Raw genomic sequence first — 23,380 nt, 5'->3', positions numbered from 1 at the left:
AGGGGAAGAAGGAGGGAGGAGTGGAGGTAGGAGGGAGGAGTGGAGAAAGAGGAGGGAAGGAAGAAGGGAGGAAGGAGGGAAGAGGGGAAGAAGAGAGCCAGGGAGGAAGGAGGGAGGAAGAAGAGAGGAGGAGGGAGGAAGAAGGGAGGAAGGAGAGAGGAAGAAGTAGAGGGAGGAGGGAAGAAGAGAGCAAGAAGGGAGGAGGGAGGAAGGAAGGAAGGAGAAAGGAGGGAAGAGTGGAGGGGAAAAGGACGGGAAGTAGTGAGGAGTGGAGGAAGGAGGGAGGGAGGAGGAGGGAGGAAGGGAGGACGAGGAGGAAGGAAGAAGAGAGGAAGGGAGGAAGGAGGGAGGAGGGGAGGAAGAAGGGAGGGAGGAGGGGAGGAGTGGAGGAAGGAAGGAGGGAGGAGGAAGGGAAGGGAAGGAGGGAGGAAGAAGGGAGGAGTGGAGGAAGGAGAGAGGAAGAAAGGAGGAAGGAGTGAAGGGAAGAAGGAGGAGGCTGGGACTATCCGTTGCATACCACTGCTTACTGTTGCCATGACAACAGCCGCTCAACTCTCCAGCACTGCCGTGGTTGGCAGCCAGCCAGCCTCCCAAAGCTTCTCGCCAACTCGCCGTATGAAACGAGCCAAGTGGAGTTTTTTTTTTTATCTGCCGTCTGGAAGGAAGACGACTGATTGATCGGAGATTGATTTATGATCGAATTTGCATATTGGGAATAATTTAATACCCTTCCTCTTCCTCCTCCTCCTACTCAGACCTGCAGTCTAAAGTCTGTTTTCTTCAAGCGGAGGATGCAAAGATTTTTTTTTTTTTTTTTTAAAGTGTGTTGGGCTTCATGGAGAGAATAGCAATGAGTGAGAAGCAGAACCGGCCAACAGCTGTCAATCATTCAGAAGTATTGATCGTCGTGTCTGTGGTGCAGCCTCGAATACAAACTAAAGGGAAATGAATAGTGTGTGTGTGTGTGTGTGTGTGTGTGTGTGTGTGTGTGTGTGTGTGTGTGTATGTGTGCGCCAACTCAAGACAGAGTTTAAATAATCAGCTGATGAATCGATACACACTGACTCATTTTCAAGCAACTAACAAATAACTATTATAACACTCATTCTTCTTAAATATGATGATTTATTCTGCTTTATGTCATTTAAATTCAATATATTTGGCTTTTTTTGCTGAATACATTTTTTTAAATCTCATTTTAATGTTGCAAGCCTTTTTGTCCCTTCTACTCCCCCGTTAGACGGCTCCTCTAGCTGTAGCGCTATGCTTTGAAGTGGCCTCCTGCAGTAAACCTACCGCGCTGATGGAAAGTAAGAGAGCTACTGGACTTTTGAACGGCTTGTTTAACTTTAAAACACTTCCAGACGCTTCAGTTGACAAGTCAAAAGTAAAATGCAACCTGTGTCAAACGGAGTTTAACTACCACCGGAGTACGTGGAGTTTGAGTTAGCACCTCCACGCTAAACACCCAGGTGCAGCCAAGCCAGCCTCAGCTCCACCAAAGGACCATTTTGGAGTGTGGGAGTCGCAGCAGAGCCGTCATTGATTCCCAGTTAAGACACTCTGGTAAGAAATGCTTTACATTATGGGCTTAAAACTGCCTTCAAATGTCAAATAACAGGATTTTAAACATGCAATTCAAAACGTGATTAATCGTGATTAACTATGGAAATTATGCGATTAATCGCGATTTAAAAAATTATCGTTTGACAGCCCTAATACATATATATATTTATTTATTTCTATGTATGCTGGTAATGACAAGTAGAATAAAAATGTGAATTAAAACACATTAAAGGTGAGTGATCCCTATCTGGCTTCCCACCCATACACACAACCAATAGTGTTTATTATAAAGAGACTAATAAACCAAAAGGTAAAGCTACTAATGCTTCTGTGTTATCAATTTAATAGCTGAAACTTTAATTTTCTGCTTTATTTCTACTTTTACAGCACTGGCTAATCCAAAGAAATGTATCTACAGATGAACCTATGATGAAAATAATGATTAGCTGCAGCTGTAAAGACTCAGAGAAGAAGAAGAGATCATGAGACTCAGCAGCAGCAGATTCAAGTACCGACACGTCTCCGTCTCCGTCTCCGTGAGTGTGGAGATATTTTCTAACCCTCGGGTGTTCACGTTACCTCCAATCAGCTGAGAGGCTTCACATACCTGACCGGTAACTACCGACTGAAATATGAGAAATAACTCACATTTATTTTCATTTAGGTTCATTTATTGATTAATTAGAGCTATAAAATGTTAGGAAAAGAAGACAGGAAGGGAAGAAGGAAGGAAGGAAGGAAGGAAGGAAGGAAGAAAGAAAGGAAGGAAGGACAGATGGAAGGAAGGAAGGACAGATGGAAGGAAGGAAGGACAGATGGAAGGAAGGAAGAAAGGGCAGAAGGAAGGAAGGAAGGAAGGAAGGAAAGAAGGACAGATGGAAGGAAGGAAGAAAGGGTGGGAGGAAGACAGGAAGGAAGGAAGGAAGGAAGGAAGGAAGGAAGAGAGAAAGGAAGGAAGGAAGGACAGATGGAAGGAAGGAAGAAAGGGCAGAAGGAAGGAAGGAAGGAAGGAAGGACGGAAGGGTGGGAGGAAGGAAAGGAAGGACAGATGGAAGGAAGGAAGGAAGGAAGAAAGGGTGGGAGGAAGACAGGAAGGAAGGAAGGAAGGAAGGAAGGACAGATGGAAGGAAGGAAGAAAGGGCAGAAGGAAGGAAGGAAGGAAGGAAAGGAAGGACAGATGGAAGGAAGGAAGGAAGGAAGGAAGGAAAGAAGGAAGGAAGAAAGGGTGGGAGGAAGACAGGAAGGAAGGAAGGAAGGAAGAGAGAAAGAAAGGGAGGAAGGACAGAAGGAAGTAAGTAAGGAAGGAAGTAAGTAAGTAAGTAAGAGAGGAAGGACAGAAGGAAGGAAGTAAGTAAGTAAGTAAGTAAGTAAGAGAGGAAGAAAGGAAGAAAGGAAGGAAGTAAGGAATCAGCTGAGAGAGGCTTCACATACCTGACCGGTAACTACTGACTGAAATATGAGAAATAACTCACATTTATTTCCATCTAGGTTCATTTATTGATTAATTAGAGCTATAAAATGTTATCACAGCTTCTCAGAGAGCAGCAGAAATAAAACAGGAAGTGAGTGTTTAATGTTTTTTAGCTTCATAAATCACTTTAAATGATTAATCAGCTATTAAATGAATCAATCATCATGATAACAGAAGCCTTTGTTCAATTAACCTTCCTGTCGTCCTCCCGGGTCAAATTGACCCCGTCTGTTTTAACTCTTCCTCCCTTTTTATCTGTCTGTCCTTCCTTCCCTTCCTTCCTTCTCTCTTTCCTCCGTCCTTCCTCCCTTCCTTCTTTACTTCCTTCCTTCCTTTTTCCTCCCTTCCTTCCTTCCTCCCTTCCTTCCTTCTTCCTCCCTTCCATCCATCTGACCTTCCCTTCCTTCCTCCCTTCCTTCTTTACTTCCTTCCATCCTTCCTTTTTCCTCCCTTCCTTCCTTCCTTCCTTCCATCTGACCTTCCTTTCCTTCCTTCCTGTCTTTTTTCCTTCCTTCCTTCTCTCCTTCCTTCCTTCCTTCCTTCCATCTGACCTTCCTTTCCTTCCTTCCATCTGACCTTCCTTTCCTTCCTTCCTGTCTTTTTTCCTTCCTTCCTTCCCTCCTTCCTTCCTTCCTTCCCTCCTTCCTTCCTTCCCTCCCTCCCTCCTTCCTTCCTCCATCTGACCTTCTTTTCCTTCCTTCCTTCCTTCCTTTCTTCTTTTCCTTCCTCCATCTTTTTAATGGTCCGGCCCACATGAGATCAAATTGGACTGTATGTGGCCCTTGAATGAAAATTAGTTTAACACCTCTGCTATAGACCGAGGATAGAAAGTGGGACGGTGTGGACCCCTCAGCGGGCCTCATGTTTGACACCCTTGGTATAGATAATGAATCCTTATTTTTGCTCCTTTTCTTCACTTTACGCACTATAGAGAAAAACCTTAAAACTTACTTTTCCCCTCTCAGCACTTTGAATTACATGAACCTCCATAAATAAGGTTTGCTGCTACCTGATCCTGCCAGTCCACCTTAAATATACCACCTTAAACCCTAACTCTTTAACAGCAGGCCTTAAACATTAATGAAGTGAACCCATAACATGAAACGCTATGGCTTAACTTACTTTGAATTACATTAACCTCTATCAATAAAGTTTGCTGCTACCTGATCCCGCCAGTCCACCTTAAATATACCACCTTAAATAATCTCTTTAACAGCAGACCTTAAACATTAATGAAGTGAACCCATAACATTAAACGCTGTGCTTTAACTTACTTCAAATTACAGTAACCTATATAAATAAAGTTTGCTGCTACCTGATCCCGCCAGTCCACCTTAAATATACCACCTTAAACCCTAACTCCTTAACAGCAGGCCTTAAACATTAATGAAGTGAACCCATAATATTAAACGCTGTGGTTTAACTTACTTCAAATTACAGTAACCTATATTAATAAAGTTTGCTGCTCCCTGATCCGCCAGTCCACCTTAAATATACCACCTTAAATAAACTCCTTAACAGCAGACCTTAAACATTAATGAAGTGAAGCCATAACATTAAACGCTATGCTTTAACTTACTCCGAATTACATGAACCTCTATAAATAAAGTTTGCTGCTACCTGATCCCGCCAGTCCACCTTAAATATACCACCTTAAACCCTAACTCCTTAACAGCAGACCTTAAAACAGAGGTGTCAAACTCATTTTCATTCAAGGGCCACATTCAGCCCAATTTGATCTGATGTGGGCCAGACCATAAAAAAAAATGGAAGGAAGGAAGGAAAAGAAGAGAGGCACGAAAGATGGTAGGAAGTAGGAATAAAAAAAGACAAGAAATAAGGAAAAAAGACAGGAAGGAAGGAAGGAAGGATGGAAGGAAGTAGGAAAAGAAGACAGGCACGAAAGATGGAAGGAAGTAGGAAAAGAAGACAGGAACGAAAGATGGAAGGAAGTAGGAAAAGAAGACAGGAACGAAAGATGGAAGGAAGGAAGGAATGAAAAAAGACAGGAAATAAGGAAAAAAGACAGGAAGGAAGGAAGGAAGGAAGGAAGGAAGGATGGAAGGAAGTAGGAAAAGAAGACAGGAACTAAAGATGGAAGGAAGGAAGGAATGAAAAAAAGACAGGAAATAAGGAAAAAAGACAGGAAGGAAGGAAGGAAGGAAGGAAAGTGGGCCGGATTGGACCCCTTGGCGGGCTGGTTCTGGCCCACGGGCCTCATGTTTGACACCCCTGCCTTAAACATGAAACGCTGTGGTTGAACTTACTTGGAGATCCTGTCCATGTTGGCTATTTGTTTCTGGTTGCGGATCACCTCGATGGCCGCCCAAACGTACTGGACCACCTTCGGATCCGCCTGCCTCTTCTTCACCACGCGGGACATGACTTCCTTATTCATCACTACTGGGAAGAGGAAGAGGAAGAGGAAGAGGAGGAGGAAGAGGAGGGAAAAAAGAAGGAAGGAAGGAAGGAAGGAAGGAAGGAAGGAAGGAAGGATGGAAGGAAAGGGCAGATGGAAGGAAGGAAGGAAGGACAGGGCAGATGGAAGGAAGGAAGGAAGGAAGGAAAGGGCAGATAGAAGGAAGGAAGGAAGGAAGGATGGAAGGAAGGATGGAAGGAAAGGGCAGATGGAAGGAAGGAAGGAAGGAAAGGGCAGATGGAAGGAATGGGCAGATGGAAGGAAGGAATGAATGAAGGAATGAAGGAAGGAATGGAAGGACAGATGGACGGAAGGAAGGAAGGAAGGAAGGAAGGGAGGAAGGGAGGACAGATGGAAGGAAAGAAGGAAGGAAGGAAGGAAGTAAGGAAGTAAGGAAGAGGAAGAGGAGGGAAAAAAGAAGCAGAAATATATAAATCATTACATGCTTATGCTTTTAAAATAAACTATCAGAGATTTAAGGTTGTTTTAAAAACTTAATGATAATATTTAAAAAATGCTTTATCTGTCATATTAAATGTAAATAAACATCACTTTACAGTTTAGGCGCTGCTTAAAACATAAATCTACATCATGTGAGGAAGAACCTGCTCAGAAAGAAACAGCGGAGCCCAAAAAACTAATGCAAACAGCTCCATGTGATGTCACCGTTAACAACGTTAATCCTCAGGACGGGTAACTGTGACGTTACTATAGTAACAAGCTTCAGGCTAACTGTGACGACTAACTGTGACGTTACTATAGCAACAAGTTTCAGGCTAACCAGCTCATCCTTCCTCTTTTCCTTCCTCCCTCCCTTTTTTCCTCCCCCTACCTCCTCCCTTCCTTCTTTCCTCCTTCCCTCCTTTCCTCCCTCCCTCCTACCTTCCTTCTTTCCTCTGTCCTTCCTCCCTCCCTCCCTCCTTTCCTTCCTTGTTTCCTCCCATTCTTCCTTCCTTCTGTCGTCCCTTCCTTCTTTCCTGCCCTCCTTCCTTCTTTCCTCTGTCCTTCCTTCCTTGTTTCCTCCCTTCCTTCCTTCTATCTCCCTCCTACCTTCCTTTTTCCTCTCCCTACCTCCTCCCTTCCTCTCCCTACCTCCTCCCTTCCTCTTTTCCTTTCTCCCTACCTCCTCCCTTCCTTCTTTCCTCCTTCCCTCCTACCTTCCTTCTTTCCTGCCCTCCTTCCTTCTTTCCTCCTTCCTTCCTCCCTTCCTTCCTTCCTCCCTCCTTTCCTTCCTCTCTCTTTCCTACCTTCCTTCTGTCCTCTGTCCTTCCTCCCTTCCTTCCTCCCTCCCTCCCTCCTTTCCTTCCTCCATCCCCTCCTCCTCCTCCCTTCCTACCTCCTTCCTCTTTCCTTCCTTCTTCCTCCCTCCTTTCCCTTTCCTTCCTCCCTTCCTCCCTTGACTCGAGGACAACAGGAGGGTTAGATAAAGAGTCACATGGTCATCGAGGCCGAGGAGAATCTCGTGTTCCCGCCAGTAAAAGACATTACTGACCATTAAGGAAAGGTCACGTGGGCGGTTTAGACATTTGGTTCTTACAATGGAATCATTCTCCAAACATTCAGACTACATGTGGTCCTTTCCTCCCTTCCCCCTCCCTCCCTCCCTACCTTCCTTCCTCCCTTCCTTACTTCCTCCAAACATTCAGACTACATGTGGTCCTTTCCTCCCTTCCCCCTCCCTCCCTCCCTACCTTCCTTCCTCCCTTCCTTACTTCCCTCCAAACATTCAGACTACATGTGGTCCTTTCCTCCCTTCCCCCTCCTTCCCTTCCTTCCTCCCTTCCTTCCTCCCTTCCTTCCCTCCAAACATTCAGACTACATGTGGTCCTTTCCTCCCTTCCCCCTCCCTCCCTCCCTTCCCCCTCCCTCCCTCCCTTCCTTCCTCCCTTTCCTCCTCCCTTCCTTCCCTCCAAACATTCAGACTACATGTGGTCCTTTCCTCCCTTCCCCCTCCCTCCCTTCCTCCCTTCCTTCCTCCCTTCCTTCCCTCCAAACATTCAGACTACATGTGGTCCTTTCCTCCCTTCCCCCTCCCTCCCTTCCTTCCTCCCTCCCTTCCTTCCTCCCTTCCTTCCCTCCAAACATTCAGACTACATGTGGTCCTTTCCTCCCTTCCCCCTCCCTCCCTTCCTTCCTCCCTTCCTTCCTTCCCTCCCTCCAAACATTCAGACTACATGTGGTCCTTTCCTCCCTTCCCCCTCCCTCCCTTCCTTCCTCCCTTCCTTCCTTCCAAACATTCAGACTACATGTGGTCCTTTCCTCCCTTCCCCTCCCTCCCTTCCTCCCTTCCTTCCTCCCTTCCTTCCTTCCAAACATTCAGACTACATGTGGTCCTTTCCTCCCTTCCCCCTCCCTCCCTCCCTTCCTTCCTTCTCCCTTCCTTCCTTCCAAACATTCAGACTACATGTGGTCCTTTCCTCCCTTCCCCCTCCCTCCCTTCCTTCCTTCCTCCCTTCCTTCCTTCCCTCCAAACATTCAGACTACATGTGGTCCTTTCCTCCCTTCCTTCCTCCCTCCTTCCTTTCCTCCCTCCCCTCCTTCCTTCCCTCCAAACATTCAGACTACATGTGGTCCTTTCCTCCCTTCCCCCTCCCTCCCTTCCTTCCTCCCTTCCTTCCTTTCCTCCAAACATTCAGACTACATGTGGTCCTTTCCTCCCTTCCTTCCTCCCTCCTTCCTTTCCTTCCTTCCCTCCAAACATTCAGACTACATGTGGTCCTTCCCCCCCCCCCCCCCCCTCCCTTCCTTCCTCCCTTCCTTCCCTCCAAACATTCAGACTACATGTGGTCCTTTCCTCCCTTCCCCCTCCCTCCCTTCCTTCCTTCCTCCCTTCCTTCCTTCCCTCCAAACATTCAGACTACATGTGGTCCTTTCCCCCCCCCCCCCCTCCCTTCCTTCCTCCCTTCCTTCCCTCCAAACATTCAGACTACATGTGGTCCTTTCCTCCCTTCTTCCTCCCTCCCTCCCTTCCTTCCTCCCTTCCCTCCTCCCTTCCCTCCTTCCAAACATTCAGACTACATGTGGTCCTTTCCTCCCTTCTTCCTCCCTCCCTCCCTTCCTTCCTCCCTTCCCTCCTCCCTTCCCTCCTTCCAAACATTCAGACTACATGTGGTCCTTTCCTCCCTTCCCCCTCCCTCCCTTCCTTCCTCCCTTCCTTCCTTTCCTCCAAACATTCAGACTACATGTGGTCCTTTCCTCCCTTCCTTCCTCCCTCCTTCCTTTCCTTCCTTCCCTCCAAACATTCAGACTACATGTGGTCCTCCCCCCCCCCCCCCCCCCTCCCTTCCTTCCTCCCTTCCTTCCCTCCAAACATTCAGACTACATGTGGTCCTTTCCTCCCTTCCCCCTCCCTCCCTTCCTTCCTTCCTCCCTTCCTTCCTTCCCTCCAAACATTCAGACTACATGTGGTCCTTTCCCCCCCCCCCTCCCTTCCCTCCTCCCTTCCTTCCTTCCAAACATTCAGACTACATGTGGTCCTTTCCTCCCTTCCCCCTCCCTCCCTCCCTTCCTTCCTCCCTTCCTTCCTTCAAAACATTCAGACTACATGTGGTCCTTTCCTCCCTTCCCCCTCCCTCCCTTCCTTCCTTCCTCCCTTCCTTCCTTCCCTCCAAACATTCAGACTACATGTGGTCCTTTCCTCCCTTCCTTCCTCCCTCCTTCCTTTCCTCCCTCCCCTCCTTCCTTCCCTCCAAACATTCAGACTACATGTGGTCCTTTCCTCCCTTCCCCCTCCCTCCCTTCCTTCCTCCCTTCCTTCCTTTCCTCCAAACATTCAGACTACATGTGGTCCTTTCCTCCCTTCCTTCCTCCCTCCTTCCTTTCCTTCCTTCCCTCCAAACATTCAGACTACATGTGGTCCTTTCCTCCCTTCCCCCTCCCTCCCTTCCTTCCTCCCTTCCTTCCTTCCCTCCAAACATTCAGACTACATGTGGTCCTTTCCTCCCTTCCCCCTCCCTCCCTCCCTTCCTTCCTCCCTTCCTTTCCTCCAAACATTCAGACTACATGTGGTCCTTTCCTCCCTTCCCCCTCCCTCCCTTCCCTCCTTCCTTTCCTTCCTTCCCTCCAAACATTCAGACTACATGTGGTCTAGTCTCCAGATTATAAAAACCTCGTCTGACCCTAAACAGCCACAGGAAGTTTAATTCAGCCTTTATGTTTAAATGTTGGACGTTAACTGAAATATGAGGTATGATTTAACCTTCCTGTCGTCCTCCTGGGTCAAATTGACCCTGTCTGTTTTGACTGTTCCTTCTTTCCTCCCTTCATTCCTTTCTTCCTTCTTTCTTCCTTCTTTATTCCCTTCCTTCCTTCCTTCCTTCCTTCATCCCTCCCTCCCTCCCTCCCTCCTTCCTTCCTCCTCCCTCCTTTCTTCCTCCCTTCTTTCCTTCCTTCCTACCTCCCTTCCCTCTTTCCTTTCCTCCCTTCCTTCCTGAAAGAAGGAAAGGTCCTTCCTTCTTTCCTTTCCTCCCTTCCTTCCTGAAAGAAGGAAAGGTCCTTCCTTCTTTCCTTTCCTCCCTTCCTTCCTTCCTCCCTTCCTTCCTCCCTTCTTCCTTCTTTCCTTTCCTCCCTCCCTTCCTTCTTCCTTCTCTTCTTTTCTTTCCTTTCCTTCCTCCCTCCTTCCTCCCTCCTTCCTTCCTTCCTCCCTCCTTTCCTTTCTTCTTTCCTTTCCTCCCTTCCTTTCCTTTCCTTTCCTCCCTTCCTCCCTCCCTCCTTTCCTTCCTTTGAAAAGCAATGCAAGAAAAATCTGACAGGAAGCTCAGAGGGAATCTGACGGGAGGTTTCAGAGTAACACCTCTAGTTCTCCTCTTTCTTATTGTGCTCAGTCCTTTCCTTTCCTTTCCTTTCCTTTCCTTTCCTTGAGCATCTTAAAGAAATTCAAATCCAATTTTACTCGGTCTTCCTTTTCTTAACCATCCGTGAAACTTAAGATGTCACTTTCATAAACCGCAGCCAAAAGCTAAGCGTGATAATGCTCCGAGCAGTTATATAAATATGTGTGAGGGAAGATGTTTCAGCGGCTTTACAGCGTTTGGTGACAGATGTTAAGAAAAGGATGTTCAACACCACACTTTTATTTTTTTTTATTTTTTTGAGCTGCGGCAACATTCCTTCTTCCTTTCCTCCCTCCCTTCCTTCCTTTCCTCCCTTCCTTCCTTCCTTTCCTTCCTTTCCTCCCTTCCTCCTTCCTTCCTTCCTCCCTCCTTTCCTTCCTTCATCCCTCCTCCCTCCTTTCCTTTCTTCTTTCCTTTCCTCCCTTCCTTTCCTTCCTCCCTTTCCTCCCTTCCTTTCTTCTTTTCTTTCCTCCCTTCCTCCCTTCCTTCCTCCCTCCTTTCCTTCCTTTTTTCCTTTCCTCCCTTCCTAACTTCCTCCCTCCCTTTCTTCCTCCCTCTCTCCTTTCCTCCCTCTCTCCTTTCCTTCCTTCTTCCTTCCTCCCTTTCTTCCTCCCTCTCTCCTTTCCTTCCTCCCTCTCTCCTTTCCTTCCTCCCTCTCTCCTTTCCTTCCTCCTTTCCTTCCTCCCTCCTTCCTCCCTCCTTTCCTTCCTTCCTCCTTTCCTTTCCTTTCCTCCCTTCCTTCCTCCCTTCCTCCCTCCCTCCCTCCCTCCTTTCCTTCCTCCCTCCCTCCCTCCCTCCCTTCTTCCAACAGGAGGGTTAAATAAATCCAGTAGTAGCAGACTTTACCGTAGAGCTGCAATGATTAGTCAGAAAGTTAATCAGCAACCAATCTGATAATCAACTATTTATTTAAGTCTTTTTTTTTTTTTTTTTAAAGGAAATATGGCACATGAGACGTTATCTTCAGATTCTGGACTATTGAATGGACGAACAAAGGAAATCATTGTGGACTCTAATAAATGGATAAGTGCCATTTTAAACATTTCTCGGACCAATTGATGAAATGATTAATCCAGAAAATAATCTGCAGACTAATCTATGATGAGAATAATAGTTGCATCCTTAGTTTACAGCAGGGGAGTCAAACTCATTTTCTTTCAAGGGCCACATACAGATCAATTTGATCTCATGTGGGCCGGAAGGAAGGAAGGAAGGAAATAAGACGGGAAGATAGGAAGGAAGGAAGGAAGAAAGGAACGAAGGAAGGAAGGACAGATGGAAGAAACGGAGGAAGGAACGAAGGAAGGAAGGAAAGAAAGAAGGAAGGACAGATGGAAGAAACAGAGTAAGGAAGGAAAGAAGGAAGGAACGAACGAACGAAGAAAGGAAAACAGGAAGGTAGGAAGGACAGACAGAAGGAAGGAAGGAAAGAAGGAAGGACAGATGGAAGAAACAGAGTAAGGAAGAAAAGAAGGAAGGAAGGAAAGAAGGAAGGACAGATGGAAGAAACAGAGTAAGGAAGGAAAGAAGGAAGGAACGAACGATGAAAGGAAAACAGGAAGGTAGGAAGGACAGACAGAAGGAAGGAAGGAAAGAAGAAAGGACAGATGGAAGAAACAGAGTAAGGAAGGAAAGAAGGAACGAACGAACGATGAAAGGAAAACAGGAAGGTAGGAAGGACAGACAGAAGGAAGGAAGGAAAGAAGGAAGGACAGATGGCAGAAACGGAGGAAGGAAGGAAGGACAGAAGGAAGGAAGAACAGATGGAAGGAAGAAATGAACGAAGGAATGAAGAAAGGAAAAAAGGAAGATAGGGAGGAAGGACAGATGGAAGAAAGGAAGGAAGGAAAAGAACACAGAAAGGAAAGTGGGCCGGATCGCACCCTTCAGCGGGCCGGTTCTGGCCCACGGGCCGCATGTTTGACACCCCTGGTTTACAGCATCACACTGCTGCACGTTAAAATTCAACAACCTGGAACCAATGCAAAGGAATAAAAACTCATCTACAGAGTTTCAAAATAAAAGCCTACAAAATAAAAGTCTAGTAACTTTCTTCTCTTTGCAGCTCAAAGAGCATTTTTGCAAGCGTTGCTATAGAAACAGCTTGTTTGTATGCATGCAGGTGTATGTATAAATATGTGTATGTATAAATATATGTATTTATGCATGCATGTGTAAATAAGTGTGTGTGTGGGTGGGTGCATATATGGGTCAATGACATGATGCAACCCAGTGTCAATTGGTGTAACCAGTATTTCACAAAAAAATATGATAATGAGGAAACGGAAAATTCAACACTTAATTAACCTGATTATTATAATAGCAACATTTCATATCCTCAAAGCTGAATTCTCCAAAGGTCGACTTTTCTTTCCTATATTTGAAATGTTTGTGGTTACACCATTGGACATTTTCAGGAGCATTCAGTCTGACTTTCGTTTAAACCAGAGGAGTCAAACTCATCTTCATTCAAGGGCCACATACAGCCCAATTTGATCTTATGTGGGCCGGATCATTAAAATAAAGGAAGGAAGGAAGGAAGGAATGAAGAAAGAAAGGAAGAAAGGAAGAAAGGAAGAAAGGAAGGAAAGACAGATGGAAGGAAGGAAGGAAGGAACGAACGAAGAGAAGACAGGAAAGAAAGAAATAAAGAAAGGAAGGAAAGATTGAAGGAAGGAAGGGAAGATGGAAGGAAGGAAGGAAGGAAAGATGGAAGGAGAAAGGAAGGAAAGACAGATGGAAGGAAGGAAGGAAGGAAGGAAGGAAGAGAAGAGAAGACAGGAAAGAAAGAAATAAAGAAAGGAAGGAAAGATGGAAGGACGGAAGGAAAGAAAGAAGGAAGAAAGGGAGGAAGGAAGGAACGATGGAAGGAAGGAAGGAAAGACAGAAAGATGGAAGAAAGGAAAGACAGATGGATGGAAGGAAGGAAGGAAGGAAAGATGGAAGAAAGGAAGGAAGAAAAGACAGGACAGGAAAGAAAAACAGAAAGAAAGGAAAGATGGAAGGAAGAAAGGGAGGAAGGAAAGAAGGATGGAAGGAAGGAAAGATGGAAGGAAGGACAGAAGGCAAGAAGGAAGGAAGGAAGGAAAGAAGGATGAGAAGACAGGACAGGAAAGAAAAACAGAAAGAAAGGAAAGATGGAAGGAAGAAAGGGAGGAAGAGACGACAGGAAGCAAAGCGGGCCGGATTGGACTCCTCGACGGGCCGGTTCTGGTCCGAGGGCCGCATGTTTGACACCCCTGGTTTAAACCAACAAAAATACTATATGTACATTTTAACAAACCTGAAGCAACTACATTTAAAGATATTTTTATATTGCTCATCTTACCAAACCTCATTTATCACTAACCCGTATCTACACAAATAGAAAAAGACGTATGAAGAAGAGCGTCACGTGGTGTTACACCGTTTTAAATTTGCGTGTGGTTAGGTTAATGCTGTAACTGTATTTAAAGTATGTATGTATGTGAGAGTAATGAAAGAGTAGCGGTTGCCTAGTAACAACAATTAAAGCGAGGCGAATTAACGGAAACAATAAATACACACAGCTGAAGGAGGAGAGAGGACACAGAGTAATGAGAGCTAGGCGTTAGATGCATGGAGGTGTGAAGAGGAGCCACCTGTGTGTCACCATGGCAATGCAGCAGGGCAACACTTCTGCCCCCCCCCCCCCTCCGAAAGGAAGGAAAGACAAATGGAAGGTGAAAAGGAAGGAAGGAAGAGAAGACAGGAAAGAAAGAAATAAAAAAGAGGAAGGAAAGATGGAAGGACGGAAGGAAAGAAGGAAGGAAGAAAGGGAGGAAGGAAGGAAGGAAGGAAGGAAGGAAGGAAGGAAGGAAAGACAGATGGATGGAAAGAAAGAAAGAAAGATGGAAGGACGGAAGGAAGGAAATATGGAAGGTGAAAAGGAAGGAAGGAAGAGAAGACAGGAAAGAAAGAAATAAAGAAAGGAAGGAAAGATGGAAGGACGGAAGGAAAGAAGGAAGGAAGGAAGGAAGGAAGGAAGGAAGGAAGGAAGGAAGGAAGGAAGGAAGGAAGGAAAGACAGATGGATGGAAGGAAGGAAGGGAAGGAAGGAAGAGAAGACAGGAAAGAAAGAAAGAAAGAAAGAAAGAAAGAAAGAAAGAAAGATGGAAGGACGGAAGGAAGGAAAGATGGAAGGTGAAAAGGAAGGAACGAAGAGAAGACAGGAAAGAAAGAAATAAAAAAGAGGAAGGAAAGATGGAAGGACGGAAGGAAAGAAGGAAGGAAGAAAGGGAGGAAGGAAGGAAGGAAGGAAGGAAGGAAAGACAGATGGATGGAAGGAAGGAAGGGAAGGAAGGAAGAGAAGACAGGAAAGAAAGAAAGAAAGAAAGAAAGAAAGAAAGAAAGAAAGAAAGAAAGAAAGAAAGAAAGAAAGATGGAAGGACGGAAGGAAGGAAAGATGGAAGGTGAAAAGGAAGGAAGGAAGAGAAGACAGGAAAGAAAGAAATAAAGAAAGGAAGGAAAGATGGAAGGACGGAAGGAAAGAAGGAAGGAAGAAAGGAAGGAAGGATGGAAGGAAGGAAAGATGGAAGGAAGGAAAGACAGATGGATGGAAGGAAGGAAGGAAGGAAGAGAAGACAGGACAGGAAAGTGCCCCCCCCCCCCCCTCTTCACTCCTACGTGGGCATCTGTTGGGGGGGGGGGGGCGGGGGGGTCTGCCTGACACCTCTAGCCTCCTCAGGGAGATGCCACATTACAACTACACAATCCTACATGTTGACTAAAGCTGGGCAATTAATCGAAACCGACATTTAGAAACTCTAAATCGACTTCATCTTGCTCATCTTGTCAGTTAGTCGTGGTGTTCACTGTTGCCATGACAACAAAAGGTTGCATATCTTTAAGGATAATTTGAAAACTTGTCTCCAGTGATGATTTTAACCCAAACCATGATCAAGTAAACTTTAGACATTAACCACAGTTTCCTTCCTCTTTTGCTTTCTTCCTTCCTCCCTCCCTCCTTGTTTCCTTCCCTCCTTCCTTTCCTCTGTCCTTCTTTCCTTTCTTCCTCCCTCCTCCCTTTCTTGTGTCCTTCTTTCCTTCCTTTTTTCCCTTTCTCCCTCCCTTCTACCTTCCTTCTTCCTCCCTTCCTTCCTCCCTCCTTTTCTTCTGTCCTTCTTTCCTGCCTTCCTCTTTTCCTTTCTCCCTCCTTCCTTCTCTCTTTTGTTCCTGCCTGTCTCTTTCCTCCCTCCCTCCTTCCTTTCCTCTGTCCTTCTTTCCTTATTTCCTTCCACCCTCCCTACTACCTTCCTTCCTCCCTCCCTTCCTTCCCTCCCTCTGTCTTTCTTTCCTTCCTTCCTCTTTTCCTTTCTCTCTCCCTCCTACCTTCCTTCCTCCTCCCTCCCTTCCTTCCTTCCTTTCCTCTGTTCTTTCCTTTCTCCCTCCCTCCTAACCTTCTTTCTTCCTCCACCTCTACTAGCTACCACGTTGACATTTGACACAATAAAGGCCGCGTTCACACTGGAAGCCAAAATCCAATTTTTAGCCCATCTAGATTGGAACCAGATGCTCTTATGAAGTCTGAACAGTCATAAATCACATGAAATCCAATTTTTGCAAACCAGATTGAAACCACCTTTGGGAGGAAGTTTCAGATCTCAGTTTGACAGATGTGTGTGAGTCTGAACAGCTCCAAACACTCATATCAGATTTGACTGTCCGTGACGTCTCTCTACGTCTCTATGAGACACCAGACCCGCGCTTATTCCAGTTGTTGTTGCTAGGTGATATCACTGGAGGACTTATTCCAGTTGTTGTTGCTAGGTGATATCACTGGAGGACTTATTCCCGTTGTTGTTGCTAGCTGATATCACTGGAGGACTTATTCCAGTTGTTGTTGCTAGGTAATATCACTGGAGGACTTATTCCAGTTGTTGTTGCTAGCTGATATCACTGGAGGACTTATTCCAGTTGTTGTTGCTAGGTAATATCACTGGAGGACTTATTCCAGTTGTTGTTGCTAGGTGATATCACTGGAGGACTTATTCCAGTTGTTGTTGCTAGGTGATATCACTGGAGGACTTATTCCAGTTGTTGTTGCTAGGTGATATCACTGGAGGACTTATTCCAGTTGTTGTTGCTAGGTGATATCACTGGAGGACTTATTCCGGTTGTTGTTGCTAGGTGATATCACTGGAGGACTTATTCCGGTTGTTGTTGCTAGGTGATATCACTGGAGGACTTATTCCAGTTGTTGTTGCTAGGTGATATCACTGGAGGGCTTATTCCAGTTGTTGTTGCTAGGTGATATCACTGGAGGGCTTATTCAAGTTGTTGTTGCTAGGTGATATCACTGGAGGACTTATTCCAGTTGTTGTTGCTAGGTGATACCACTGGAGGACTTATTCCAGTTGTTGTTGTTGCTAGGTGATATCACTGGAGGACTTATTCCAGTTGTTGTTGCTAGGTGATATCACTGGAGGCAACGGAGGACGTAAACATCAGTCCATGGACAGAGGACCAAACCAAAGTCTTAATCTTTGGGGAGATGGCTCCGTTCTCTTACATCCGGTTTGTTGTTGCTGTCGGAATTATATGACATCACACAATTCTCTAGAATCTAGATGACGTAAGGCTGGGCGATATGGCCTTTTACTAATATCCCGATATTTTTAAGCCATTTCACGATACACGATATATATCTCGATATTTTGCCTTAGCCTTGAATTAACACTTTGATGCATACAATTATGCCAGTATGATGATTCTACATTAAAACATTGTTCATACTACATTAATATATGCTGATTTTAAACATTCATGCCAAAAGCGTAAATCACAACTAAACAAATTCATCAAAACTGTATTTATTAAAGAGTTATTAAGCAGTGGCACAAACATGTCATTTCAAAACAAATAAAGTGTCTTTTATGCATGATGTAACTAATATGACACATCAAAATAACACTAAATTAAAGTGCACATTTTGTGCATAATGCCACTAAGATATAAAGGTAGAGCTGTCTCTGCTAGGTAGATTATATCAAGTGTGTCGATGATCTTTCTGAAACCGGGCTTTTAACCACACTCACTGGGGCCATGTCTTTCTCTGTGTGGTGTGATACTGCGGACGTTATCTCCTTCTGTTTTTAACTGTTTTAGTCGTATTGCTGTTCTGGAAAAAGAAGACGCTAGACTCAGTTGCGTCAGTGCTTTCTTCAATATGTCACTGGTCGGAGATGTGCTCTTGCAGAGTTTCAAGCACACATGGTGATATAACTTTGCTGTACTACCAGCTTTTGTGGTGACGCTTTTATGACATACTTTACATATTACGGTTTGTTGTTCAACGTCCTCCCTCTTGTACTCAAACCACCGCCAGATGATGGATCCTGAATTGTTTTTTTGGGAATTAATCTCCCTCCTCCACTTGTCAATATCACCTGCTGCTCCCGCGACCTGAGATCGCTGCTACTGCTGCTACATGCTGCCGGGCATATGACGTTGCACGCACAACAGAATGTGATGTACGTAACTAGGTGCGCTTGTTTTATCTCTCTGTGCGGAGAGATGAGAGAGTGAGAAAAACCTGTAGTTCAACGGGCCGCGACTAAAAACAAACTGCGTGTAAATTGAATGTATACTCGAGTATTCACGATATAGTCATTTTCTACATCCCACAGAGAACAAGCCGCGATACATCGAGTATACTCGATATATCGCCCAGCCCTAAGATGACGTTACCATAGCAACCTGTCAGATTGGTCATTAATGTGGCCCAGTCTGAACAGAGCCAAATCTGATTAGGACACTTGTCTGAAAACAGTGTGGACAGTCAGGAATAAAAATCAGATGTGAATCAGATTTGCCTGCAGTGTGAACGCAGCCGAAGTAATCTTTAATCTTTAAGAAGGGTTTTTTGTTTAATTTGTGTCTCCTATGGTAAACAAAGAGACTACACAATCCTACTGACATCTCCTTATGATGTTAATATAAATCAAACACCATATTACTCCTAATAATATCTAATGAAATCAAACCTAAGGCAGGTTTTTTTTGGGGAGGATGCACTGCTAACACTACTAGCTATCACGTTGACATTTATATATAATGAGACCAAACCACGTTATTCCTCAAGACAAGGGACACCAACACATTATGACACTGTGCTAATTAATGTCACAATAAATCCTAATCTATAGTCACACAACACGCTGGATATCCGACTGTCCTCTCTCGTCAGCAGCAGAGCAAAAAAACATTCCTGAGGACTACTCTCAAAAATCGTAGTTTTTACTTGTTTGACCTGCTGCCTTCTGGGAAACGCTACAGGTGCCTTAGAAACACGCACCAACAGATTCAAGAAGAGTTTCCTTGCCCAGAGCCATTACACACACACACTCACTCACACACACACACACACACACACACACACACACACACACACCACCTCACCACATACTGTACATATTCTATTTATTTTTAAATCCGTGCAACATACAGCACATTGCAGAGTAACTCAGCCCTTTTTACTTACTGTACAAATGTGTGTATAAATGTGTGTGTGTTTATGTGTGTGTGTGTGTTTTCACCTTAAGTATCTTGTGTGCAATGACAATAAAGTTATTCTATTCTATATATCTGCTATATCTGGCAACAAAGAGCCATCCGTGCAAGGCCACAAGCATTTACAAGAAGATGGATTTAGCTTCAAACCAAAGCATGTCAAGATAAATAACTTTACTTTAAATGAGTGTTTCTCTCATTCTGTGCTTATTATGTATTTGTTGTATATGTGCAGCACTTTTAGCCCAAGACAAATTCCCTCCAAGACAATAAAGTTCATCTAATCTAATCAAACCCTTAAAAAGGCAACGTGCACCAGGAGATGCAGACTCTTTAATATCCTGTTAGGATGGTTAAGGTGGTTGTTTAAATGTATATGTGCCTTCAAGTGGTAGAATTAAAGCTTGTGGTTGGGTCTATACTTTCCTTCCTCCCTGCCTTCTTTCTTCCCTTCCTCTTTTCCTTTCTCCCTCCCTTGTTCCTTATTTCCTCCGTCCTTCCTTCCTTTCCTTCCTTCCATCTGTTCTTCCTCCCTCCCTCTTTCTCTCCTCCCTTCCTTCTTTCCTTCCTCCGTCCTTCCTTCCTTCTTTCCTTCCTCCGTCCTCCCTTCTTTCTTTCCTCTCCCATACCTCCCTTCCTTCTTTCTTTCCTTCCTCCGTCCTTCCTTCCTTCTTTCCTTCCTCCATCCCCCTTCCTTCTTTCCTTCCTCCATCCCCTTCCTTCTTTCCTTCCTCCCTTCCTTCTTTCCTTCCTCCGTCTTCCCTTCCTTCTTTCCTTCCTCCATCCCCCTTTCTTCTTCCTTCCTTCCTTCCTTCTTTCTTCGCTTCCTCCCTCCCTCCTTCTCTCTTTCTTTCCTCCCCCCTACCTCCCTTCCTTCATCCCCCTTTCTTCTTCCTTCCTTCTTTCTTCACTTCCTCCCTCCCTCCTTCTCTCTTTCTTTCCTCCCCCCTACCTTCCTTCCTTCCTTTCCTTCTTCCGTCCGTCCTTCCCTCCCTTCCTTCCTTCCTTCCTTTCTTCCGTCCTTCCTTCCCTCCCTTCCTTCCTTCCTTCCTCCCTTCCTTTCAATGAGTGTCCTATAAAGGGTTAATAAGGGCAACACATCCTGGTGGAGATACAACTCATAAAATCCAAAATATATTAAAAATATGAGTGGAAATGTTTTACTTTAGGTGCAAATGATATAACTAGTGACATCAAATTGGGATTTTTTTACATCTAATTTTCCACTCCTGCCTGTTTAACCCTTTATAGGACACTCATTGAAAGGAAGGGAGGAAGGAAGGAAGGAAGGATGGATGGATGGTTGGATGGATGGATGGAAGGAAGGAAGGAAGGAAGGAAGGGAAGGAAGAAGAGAGGAAGGAAAGGAAGGAAGGGAGGAGAGAAGGAAGGAGGGAGGAAGGAAGGACAGATGGAAGTAAGGAAAGGAAGGAAGGAAGGACGGAGGAAGGAAAGAAGGAAGGGAGGAGAGAAGGAGGGAGGGAGGACAGATGGAAGGAAGGAAAGAGAAGAAGGAACAAAAGAGAAGAAGGAACAAAAGACAAAGGAAAGACAGGACAGGTGGAAGGAAGGAAGGAACAAAGAAAGAAAAAGGAGGAAGCAAGAAAGGAAAGAAGACAGGAAGCAAGAAAGGAAAGAAGACAGGAAGAAAAGAAGGAAGGAAAGATGGAAGGAAGGAATTATTATAATTATAATTTATATATATATATAAGCACAGGATTCCCACACATTTTTACAACTTTTCCATAATATTTAACCCCATTTCCACGACTTAATAGAAGTAGTTTGACAAAGGTAAGCCCACATAACGACTATAAGGCACAGTATCTGGTTTTTACCTGCTGCAGGACATTTTTAACACAGTAGATGTCATTTCCTGTATTTTGGAGCCTTTTAACAGGTGTTAATGCTGCATTCTGCCATCATTACATCTACAGGAAGTGTTTGGCCCCAGATCACATATTAGAAGACATTAAAAAAGCTAAATATTATACATTGATGATTAGTATATTGATATTAAATGAATCTACTGCCTGTCTTCTATCTGTTATCTTTTATATCAGATTGGGTCGCCCCTAATTCAAAACTTTTCCAAAACATTTCCAGGCCTGATAAAACAGTTTTTCTAATTTCTTAAGTTTTCCAGGAATCTCATGACAGTGGGAATCCTACTAAGAAGGGTTTTTTTGTTTTATTTGTGTCTCTCAGGATAAACAAAGAGACTACACAACCCTACTAACTTCTCCTTATGATGTTAATATCAATCAAACACCATCAACCCTACTACCACTACCACTACTACTACTAATAATAATAATAATAATAATAGTAATAATAAGGTTACGGTCTTGGACAAAGGGAAGTTCAACATATAATAATATTTAAAAAAAATATAATAAATAGGTACAATAATGTAACAATGCACATTATAAAAACACCATACCAGAAATACATATACACACAAATAATAATATCAATTAAATCAAACTTCAATCTTTAAGAAGGGTTTTTTTGAGGGAGGATGCACTGCTGTCAAAATGTTAAACACTACTAATCTACCATATTGACATTTATATATAATGAGACTAAGACGAGGGACACCAGCACATTATGATACAGTGCTAATAATTAATATCACAATACCAATAAAGTCATATTTCATCTTTAAAAAGGGTTTTTTTGTTTTATTTGTGTCTCCTATGGTAAACAAAGAGACTACACAATCCTACTGACATCTCCTTATGATGTTAATATAAATCAAACCCTTTCTACTACTACTAATATCTAATTAACTCAAACCTATAAGGCAGGTTTTTTGGGGAGGATGCACTGCTGTCAAAATGTTTAACACGACTCTTGTCATTCACCTCTACTAGCTACCACGTTGACACTTATATATGATGAGATTAAACCACGTTATTCCTCAAGACGATGGACACCAACACATTATGATTATGTGCTAATTAATGTCACAATAAATCTTATATAGTCACACAACACGCTGGATATATATCTGCTATATTTGGCAACAAAGAGACATCCGTGCAAGGCCACAAGCATTTACAAGAAGATGGATTTAGCTTCAAACCAAAGCATGTCAAGATAAATAAACCCATTTAACTTCATTTAAAACAGTGTAAAGAAGTAGCACACGTGTTGAAGTATAACACAAAACACCCGACACATATTTTAAAACAGAGTGGCTTTGCTTTGCTAGAAAAACAAGGTTCATTTTTTTTTTTAGTTAGCAATGCTAATGCAGAGTGGAGCTAACCTTTTAGCTTTCTGGAGCACGAAAAATGGAGAAAAAAAGAATCAAAATCAAAAAGTGGTGATGTTGTAAATGTGAAGAGGGTGTCTTCGTTTTCCTCTCATCCACCTCTTCGTTTCCTGAGTGCATATAAAGCTTTAAATCGATGTTAGCCAAGTAGCTTCGTTTGTTTTGGAGGGCGCCATGTTTTCACAATCCTCCATCACGGGTTAGAAAGACGCTAAGCTAACGTGGCTAACCCGCAGTGTTGTCATAGAGACTGAGCTTTATTTTAATTACTGTAATGAAAATGAATAAAATAACACTCACCTCTGTTATGTTATGGTGCCGCTAACACATTGAGGGTCTGTGTGAGGGAGGGATAGATCCACAGCAGCTTACATCGGTGTTTCTGCTGAGATAAAGGCTGTGGATGGAAGGTAAACACAGCCGAGAGGAGCCGCCTCACGGAGCTCTGAGCTGGGGCACTGTGTTAAAGGGAGAACTCTAGTGGTGGAAGCCGCCTCACGGAGCTCCGAGCTGGGGCTGTGTGTTCGAGGGAGAACTCTGGTGGTGGAAGCCGCCTCACGGAGCTCCGAGCTGGGGCTGTGTGTTTAAGCGAGAACTCTGGTGGTGGAAGCCGCCTCACGGAGCTCTGAGCTGGGGAGGATTAAAGGGGCACTCCGCCGATTTAAACCAAAAAAAAAAAGTTTATGTGCCGCTTGGGTTTGTTGTATGCAGTGGTGGGAAAACCCATGCAGGGGTTATTATAGTTGACTAAAAGTAAAAGTAACAGTGAAAAAATAATTTTGTTAACTGAAATAAAATTTTAAAAAGGAAAACTAAATAAATACTAAATAAAAAACTACAATGGTCAATGCAAAACTAAAATCAGCTTAGTTTTTGTCTTGTTTTTATTTTCTCCCTCCATTTTTATTGCATTGTGTTCGGTTTGACTTCTTGAAATGACAGGCTTGTACCAGTAGGGAGGCCATAAACACAGCAGTGAAAAATTAATTTAGTTAACTGGAATAAAAATGCAGATAAAATGAGCTTAGTTTTAGTTTTCTCTTTTTCATTTTTTTGTACTTATTATTGTTCTTTGTTATTTTCTTATTGCTGCTCTTATCTTCTACTTTACTGTCCACTTGCTGCTGTGATAATGCACATTTCCCCATTGTGGGACTATCTATCTATCTATCTATCTATGCTTTTTCATGCAGAACTTTTACTTGTAATAGCCTATAGTATTTTTACATTCCTACACTGGTACTTTTCCTTAAGTAAAGTATCTGAACATATCGTCCACCATTG

General features: G+C 44.0%; 1 protein-coding gene across 1 annotated transcript in view; it reads right to left on the bottom strand.

The window, feature by feature from the left end:
• Window positions 1–22,629, bottom strand: part of LOC128369746 (zinc finger MYND domain-containing protein 11-like) — a 28,896-nt gene extending 6,267 nt beyond the window's left edge. Inside the window, exons 1-2 of the mRNA XM_053330822.1 lie at window positions 22,397–22,629; window positions 5,305–5,440 (exon numbers count right to left, since the gene is read on the bottom strand). Coding sequence (XP_053186797.1) covers window positions 5,305–5,435 — 131 coding nt within the window. The 5' untranslated portion in view covers window positions 5,436–5,440; window positions 22,397–22,629. The remainder of the gene's footprint in view (window positions 1–5,304; window positions 5,441–22,396) is intronic.
• Between the last annotated feature and the right edge of the window lie 751 nt (window positions 22,630–23,380).

The sequence above is a fragment of the Scomber japonicus genome, chromosome 12 (assembly GCF_027409825.1).
Source record: "Scomber japonicus isolate fScoJap1 chromosome 12, fScoJap1.pri, whole genome shotgun sequence".
Taxonomy (NCBI): Eukaryota; Metazoa; Chordata; class Actinopteri; order Scombriformes; family Scombridae; genus Scomber; species Scomber japonicus.
Note: the sequence above shows the minus strand (reverse complement) of the source record. Positions and strands in the feature narration are given on the sequence as shown.